This window comes from Topomyia yanbarensis, chromosome 1, assembly GCF_030247195.1.
Source record: "Topomyia yanbarensis strain Yona2022 chromosome 1, ASM3024719v1, whole genome shotgun sequence".
Classification (NCBI taxonomy): Eukaryota; Metazoa; Arthropoda; class Insecta; order Diptera; family Culicidae; genus Topomyia; species Topomyia yanbarensis.
In genome coordinates this window covers 83,093,121-83,101,358 of record NC_080670.1, presented here as the reverse complement: position 1 = coordinate 83,101,358, position 8,238 = coordinate 83,093,121, and the positions used below count along the sequence as shown (strand labels likewise).

At 45.5% G+C, this 8,238-nt stretch overlaps 1 protein-coding gene across 1 annotated transcript; it reads right to left on the bottom strand.

Moving 5' to 3' along the window:
* Nucleotides 1-894: 894 nt before the first annotated feature.
* LOC131696308 (uncharacterized) lies at nucleotides 895-5,558 on the bottom strand. The gene is made up of 2 exons (XM_058984855.1): nucleotides 3,545-5,558; nucleotides 895-3,467 (listed from the first exon to the last, which is right to left on the bottom strand). Exons 1-2 carry the CDS (start codon nucleotides 5,556-5,558, stop codon nucleotides 895-897), a joined length of 4,587 nt encoding a protein of 1,528 aa, XP_058840838.1.
* Nucleotides 5,559-8,238: the final 2,680 nt, after the last annotated feature.

Sequence of the window (8,238 nt, the reverse complement as noted above, 5' to 3'; positions counted from 1 at the left end):
GGGGTGGCTATGGGGGATGAACATTCCTTAAGTTTTTTGCAATAAATTGATGAATAAATACTTAACTGGGATGCGGAGGACCTCCCTTGAGAGACCTCCGCGGTGCCGCAGCACCATCGTTGGGAGGGATTCAGTTCGCCTCCGTAGGGGACTTCTCGTCGTTGTCCCGTATTGGAAGGACGCAAATTTTTGAGATGCTCCTTCTGAAGGTGCCATCCCTTGTCCGGACAGCTACAACTCTAATGTTTCCATCTTCGCCCGTAAACAGTTCTGCAACTCGGCCTAACCGCCACTTCTGAGGAGGCAAGTTTTCCTCCTTTACTAGGACCATCGTTCCAACTGTGATGTTGTTGCGTTGTCGAGTCCACTTTGTCCTGTTATGCAAATCTGACAGATATTGCGTCTTCCATTTCCGCCATAGTTGTTGTACGAATCCTTGCGTACGTTGCCACTGAGAGAGTCGATTTTCGGGGATCTCTTGCAAATCTGGTTCAGGAATCGCCGTGAGTGGTCGTCCCACCAGAAAATGTCCTGGGGTCAGTATAGTGTAATCATTAGGATCGTTACTCAAGGGTGTCAATGGACGAGAGTTTAGAATCGCTGCGACTTGCTGAACAATGGTGTGTAGTTCATCGTATGTCAACGGTCTGCTTCCTATGGTCTTGCGAAAATGTCCTTTGAAGGACTTAACCGCCGCTTCCCACAATCCGCCGAAATTCGGAGAGCGCGGTGGGATGAATTTGAAATCTATTCCTTCTTCTTCCGATGACTTGATCATTTCGTGCTGAAACTGCTGGTTATCCAGTTGCAGCCGGAGTTCCTCGAGCTCCCGATTTGCCCCAACGAAATTGGTCGCATTGTCACACATGACTAGTAGCGGTTTGCCACGGACTGCTACGAAGCGTTTGAATGCCGCAGAAATGCTTGCGTTGACAGATCTGCTACGACTTCCATGTGGACTGCCTTGGTCGCAAGGCAAACGAAAATGCATACGAAGGACTTCACCGGCGTACTCCGACGAACTGGATAGCGAATGTAGAACGGTCCGCAAAAATCGATTCCAACTTTCAGGAATGCCGCTGCAGGAGTGACACGAACGGATGGTAAATCAGCCATTAGCTGCTCGTGGACTTTGGGTTTGTTGCGAAAACATTGAACACATCGATGGATGGTCCAACGTGCTAAATCGCGAATGCGAGTTGGCCAGAACCTTTCTCTGACCGAAGCTATGAGATGTTGCTGACCGGCGTGAAACAGTTTACGATGATAATGCTCCATGACCAGCTTTGCCAGTGGGTGTTGATGGTGAAGAATCATTGGATGCTTACGATATTCTGACCCTGGTGCATGAGCTAATCGACCGCCGACGCGGAGAATACCATCAACTAAACGAGGATTTGACGAGAGCAATTTAGATGATGACTTTATTGGTTCACCTTTCGATAAAGCTGCTATTTCTTCAGGAAAGCTCTCGTGTTGAGCAACTCGAACCAAAATCGTTACAGCATCATTGTATTCCGTCGATGACAAGTGTTCTAGACGCCTGCTACTGCGGTTGCGAGGTAATGCATTGTAAGCGAAGCGACGAATCCATGCTACTATCCGAACGAGATCCGGGAACGAGGATCTCAGCAAAAATATATCACTTTGAGGCTTTGTTTGAACCGGAAGTGACGCAGATGGTTTTTCTTCTAAAAGAGAACTATCCAGCTCTGACTGGATGACTGCTGACTCTGGCCATGTAGAATGTGCTCGACATACCCACAGAGGGCCTTCAAACCACAGAGGTTGATACTGTAGTTGTGTGGGTGTCATTCCCCGCGAAATGATATCTGCCGGATTGTCTGCACCGGCGATGTGGTTCCACACTCCCTTCTTAGTGATATGCTGTATCTCTGATACACGATTGGCAACGAATGCTTGCCACCGGGAAGGTAACGATGATAGCCAGCACTTCACTATCATGGAATCTGTCCAAAAATATACCTTGCCGGGTGGTTCGAAACTACTGCATAGCTTTTCATAGAGATGACTAAGCAGTAATGCTGAGGAAAGCTCCAATCTGGGGATGGATTGTTTCTTTTTCTTCCGAGTGAGATCTTCTAGTGGCGCAACTCGAGATTTGGATGTAATCAACCGAACAGTGACTGACCCGTCGACTGACTTACACCTATGGTACAAACATGCGCCGTATGCTACCTCTGAAGCGTCACAAAATCCGTGGATTTCCGTTGAAGCTAGGTTACTTCTGAAGCCCGTCCATCTTGGAACTGAGAGTGTGTCGAGAGCGGATAGATTCAATCGATACTCAATCCAGAAATTCTGAAGCTCTTTTGGCAACGGATCGTCCCAATCCGATTTAAGCTTCCAAAGCTCCTGGAGGAAAATTTTTGCCTGTACGATGACTGGACCGATGAGACCGAGAGGGTCGAAGATACGAGCTGTGTCGGCCAGTACTATACGTTTGGTGATGATTGGCTCAGTGCTCCAGTGCGGTACAGCAAATCTAAAACAGTCTTTGCCTGGCTCCCATATTAACCCTAGCGTTTTGACTGTGGATCTGGACGAATCGAGTTCCAGTATGGTACGATCGTCTCGGAGAAGAGGTGGAATAGACGAAAGAAGTTCAAAGCTATTGGAACTCCACTTGCGCAACTCAAACCCTGCCGAACTCGTAAGATCAATGAGTTCTGATGTGAGAACGGTTCCTTCTTCCAACCTGTCCGTGCCCGTCAACAGGTCGTCGACGTAAAAATCCTTCTCAATGACCTTCGCTGCTGCTTTATGCGAGGTTGCACCATCACTTGCAAGACGTTGAAGGCACTTGGTTGCGAGATAAGGCGCGGAAGTGGTACCATATGTGACTGTGGTCAATTGGAAAATTCTCACTGACTCGTTCGGTGAATTTCTCCACAAGATGCGCTGAAGTGGTTGATCTGCATCTGCTACTCTTACCATACGGTACATTTTAGCTATGTCCGCTACTAACACAAATCTCCAAAAAAGAAAACGCAATATGATGGACAGCAAGTCCTCCTGCACGACGGGTCCTACCATCAGTCCATCATTCAAGGATACTCCCGTCGACGAACGGCAAGAGCCGTCGAATACCACCCTTAGCTTTGTGGTTGTGCTATCGGGCTTCAATGCCGCATGGTGAGGCATGTAATAGGACTGTGCACCGCAATATTCTTGGTCAATTTCTCGCATATGACCCATGGACAGGTATTCCTGAATGAACTCGCCATACAATCTTTTCAACGTGTCGTTTGCTTCCAATCGACTTTCCAATCCGTGGAATCGTTTCAATGCTATGGCCTTTGAATCTCCCAGTTGCTCGATGATGTACTCCTTCTTGGGAAGCGTGACGACGAATCTTCCATCTGCATCGCGAACGGTCGTTCGTTCGAAAATCTCTTCACACGTCGTCTCTTCCACAGAATAGGTACTTCTACTGCTACAGGACTCTAGATCCCAAGGAGATCACGAAGATCGACAGAGGAACACGTGTGGGAAATAGTTTTGGGGATTCCAAGAATGCTACCGGGTATGCGTCCTGACACAACAAATCCGAAGACAGTTTTTTGCAATGTGGGTCCGTCTTCTGATAACTTCATCTTTTCCTTCAGCAGCAGATCGTAGTAGTACTCAGCACCAATGATGAGGTCAATTGGTCCGGGGTCGCAGAAATTTGGATCTGCCAACGTAACATCTTCCGGAATGGCGAGAGTCCTAATATTGACCGCCTGCATAGGCAGTTTGGAGGTGAGCTTCGGCAAGACGTGCAGCTGCACCTTCTCGGAATAGGAAGAAATGTGCAATGACCGAGGCGATACTGTAGCCTCTACGCTCTTTGTAGATTTGACTACAGAACCACCGATCCCTGCTACGGACAAATAGCTGGCAGTCTCAGCCAACTTTAACTTTTGAAAAAGAGTCGTGGTGATGAAACAGTACTCTGAGCAAGAATCCAAGAGCGCTCTAGCTAAATGAGCATTTCCATAAATGTCCGACACGCGCACTAACGCGGTGGATAATAAAACTTGACGTTTTGGTGTGTAGATGTTGGCGGGTAAAGAGCTTGTAATGGGAGTACGATCTGTGGTGGGTGGTGGGTGTGATTGCGAATGCGAATTTGTATTTGCAGTAGGAAATGAGCTTGTGGATGGTCCAGTGTACTGAGTGAGTGTGGCTTGGTTCTGGGCTTGTGGCTGTGTTTGTTGAGTGTTCGTTGTCTGTGGTCGATTCTGTACTCGTGGGACGGAGGAGTCATTCTGCGGGATTGACGCTGATGATCTTCCGCCGTTGGTTACTCCAGAATGTAGAAGAGTATGATGTTTCTGATGACAATGCTGACAACACCCCTTCGTACAGGATCGAACTAGATGCGCAGGAGACAGGCAGTTCAAACACAACCGAGAGCGTTTCACCATATCATACCGCTCAGACACCTTCATTTTGATGAACTTCTGACACTTGAATGCTGAATGTTGACCTTCGCCGCAGAATGGGCACCGATTAGAAGATTGCACGGATGTGTGAGTGACAGTAAACTTGGGCTTCTTCATCTCACAATGCACAGGCTTTGCTGGTGCTATAGATTGAAGAACGGAACACTGATTCCGAAGAAACGTCATCAAAGCATCGTATGTGGGGACTTCCTTCGAACTATAATGTGCCTCCCAATGGCGCAAGGTTGATTGATCTAATCTGGAGCACATCATGTGAACTAAAATTGTGCTCCACTGGGACGGATCTTCTCCAACTTTCTCCAACATCTGAAGGTTACGATCAAATTCACTAATAAGTTGACTCAATGCATCGTAATGCTCACGCTTTATTGGTTCAATGGCAAACAAGGAATCGAGATGGGCTTTAACTATCAACTTACGGTTTTCATAACGCTTCTTGAGCAAATCCCATGCGATCAAGTAGTTGGCTACAGATATATCTATCGTGCCAATCTCTTGCAATGCTTCACCAACCAGCGACGATCGCAGGTACGAAAATTTATCGATTGCACTCAATTGATCGTTGCGATGAATAAGGCTCAGAAACATGTCACGGAAGGTGACCCAGTCGCTAGTTTTGCCTCCGAAACTAGGTAAGCGAATTTCGGGCAACTTTACTCGCGACAACGAACAAGAAGGAGCCTGTGCTGGAGCTGGCAAAACGTCAGCTGGGACCGGTATTGATGTTCCTGGTCTCAGGGACTGCAGCAATGACTTGAGCTCACAGTAAAGGTCTTCAGCGCTCTGAAGGATCTGAAAATTGTCGGCCTCGCGCCTTTCAGCAAGAGTTCCAACACGAGCAGCACGATCTCCTGGTGTTTCCTTAGTATCGAATGCTTCCTTATCATCGTCTTCGTCAGCTAACAACTCGATTTTTCTCTGCAGCGAGTAAAATTTCTTCATCGCGGCTTCCAGCAGCTCTAATCGACTATCAACGTGACCGGCATGCCTTTCCGGTTTGAATTTTAGCAAAAACTGCTTTGCGCCGTTGAATGTGCTTTGTAACTGTCGCTCCTGCCGTTTCAAATCTTTTAGTTCACTGGACATTTTTATTTCATTCACTCTCGTACTATTTTCAATTAATATCACTTCTACACTGCACTCCAAAGTTTATTAATGTCATTCACTTCTTGCACTTCACCTTTTCACTCGAACACCGCGAACCGCGACTCTACTCGACGTCCCCGAGGTGACAGAAGACTGAACAACCCAATGAAATTGACTGCAGCGAGGGGAACTAACCAGATGAGTAACAAGCCAAAAAAAAATGCCAGCAGAACCAAGACCAACCGTCAATCTCAAACTCAGGGATCACAAAATTCGCATGCAAAGGAAAAATCAATTTATCTCCACCATTTTATTTTTTCGAACCACCCTACTCATCGGTGCACGTCTCATGCATGACGCCACCACAGATCACATGCAACAGTACTTCCCTTTTTCTTGGTTCAGATGTTGATCCTGGTTCCTCCGTGTGTCGAAGTGAGCCTTCCAAGCGCTCCTAAGCCCTGTGCACTTAGCTCTCCGTTGCTCTCCGCCGTCCCGTTCCGTTTGGTACAATGGCGGTTTTCAGCCAAGTGCGTTGAAACCACAATTGCGATGGCGGATTAACTGACGCCACTATTGTTCCAGACCGGCACTATTGTTTCACTTCCACGCGGTCACAATGTCTATTGTACCACTAAAAACTGTCGCCCTACGGTCCTCTGGATCAAAGGATCCGGCTCGAAGGACCAAAAAATGTTTATAAATCTTACCAGGACCGTTGGCGAATTGATGTGTAATTAAAGTTCTATAACTAAAAAGTTCTACAACACTATGCCACAGTTGAGCACCCGTGGCTAACTGTACAGACCGGGAATGTTCGGTTTATCTATTCACGCATGACACGTTCAATCATCCGGAGAAAACTACACTTTATTTGAGTTAGCAAAGTTAATTATAATTGCTGCTCTACTGTTTATTCGAAATAGATACGTATGATGCACAGCGTGGTTTATTAGGTACTGAAACTGCCCTCGTATTCATTGCGATAGTGGTGAATATCGATCACGATCAATCCCGAGCGATGGGTGATCGTGCCCAATGGTATTTTATATATACTACCTAGTAGTGATAAGAGTAATGAAAGGCATATATAATATAATTGTGATGAAACGAGATCAAGTGATCCTCGTCTTGTGGATCATGTTTAGTGTTGCCAGACGGAGCCGTTTTTCTTGGCTTTAACAGAAAACATGCTCAAGAAAGGATTTACTCGAATTCAGTCTTGCTCGTCTGCTAGAGCCCATCAAACATATGTTCATATTTGAACTCCTTAGTTGACCGTTACCGGTAGTAGACGTAATTGAACGGCGCTACGCTACAAGTATTTATTTGATTAATTTAATTCAAGCCGCGCGCGATTTTCGAAAAAAAATAGTCAGCATTATGTCGTGCAGTGTTCGATCGTGTTCAATTAGTGATGATCGTTTTTTATGGAAGTGCGAGTTTTGTAACAAATCGTATCACGCGGCCTGTGTAGGAGTGCAACGGCACCAAGAGCATCACATCACGTCTTTTATGATTCCTCTATGCTCGGATTGTCAGCATAATCTTAAAACGGGGATTGACACACGTAAAGTGCTTTTCCAACAGGAGCAGCTGTTTAATTTAATCAAGACGCAAACGGATTCCAATCTTCGAATGGCTGCTGACATCAAAAAGTTGAACGCATTTGGTGAACTGTTCGACAACATTGATCACCAGCTAAAAGAAGCGGTGACTAATGTAAATAATATCACCTGCGCGAAAGTTGATTATGCGGTGTCAACATTATCGCGCACTATGGAAAACAACGCGGTCAATAAGGCCGATGAGCTCGTTGTTTTAAAAAATCATATAACGTCATTATTCAACATATCTATGGAATCCACAAGGAAGCGCATTGAGGAGTACGTGGTGGAGCTCACAACTGACCTGACTCGTGAGCTAAAAAAAATATGCTGCGAAGTTCAAAATTTAAGCGTTATAACCATTGACATGGCGTCTCAATGCAACGAACAAACCGGTAACCAGTCGTTTTCTGCTCGTGATGCTCTTGACGAAATAAAATCACAAGCCAGCGCTGTTGGCGACGATATTTTAGACGAAGTAAGGGCAATTGCCGCGACAATTAGTACCCTGGAAACCAGTGTTAATAATGCTCGTTTTACACCTGCGGCGTCTCCCCCCAGTCTGATGGACGAATTGACCGTCGTTTCAAATAAAACTGCTATCTCAGGTTCGTAGCATAATCAAGTGGCAAAAGATGGATGGCGCACACTTGGTTCGAAAAGAGTGTGGCGCTCCGACTGGTCAGAATATGACTTACGTAAACAGCGTCGCATTAAACAACAAAAAGAGAAAGATAAAGCAGCAAAGAGTAAAAAATCGAGAAGAAAACAGGGTACAAGATACAGCAATATCAACAGTAATAACAATAACAACTACAACAACAAAGATAGCAAGTGCAATAAGAACAGGAACCGCAATAAGTACAACAATAACAATAATCACAACTACAACCAAAATAGAAACAACAACAATAGAAACAAAAACAACAGCTACAAGTCCAATAATACCACCAACAATTTCAATAGAAACAGGCACAACATAAACAATAACGACCACAACGGAAACAGAAACAACAACATTAACAGCAGTAACAACAACAACAACAACAACAATAATAATCACAGAATAAGCA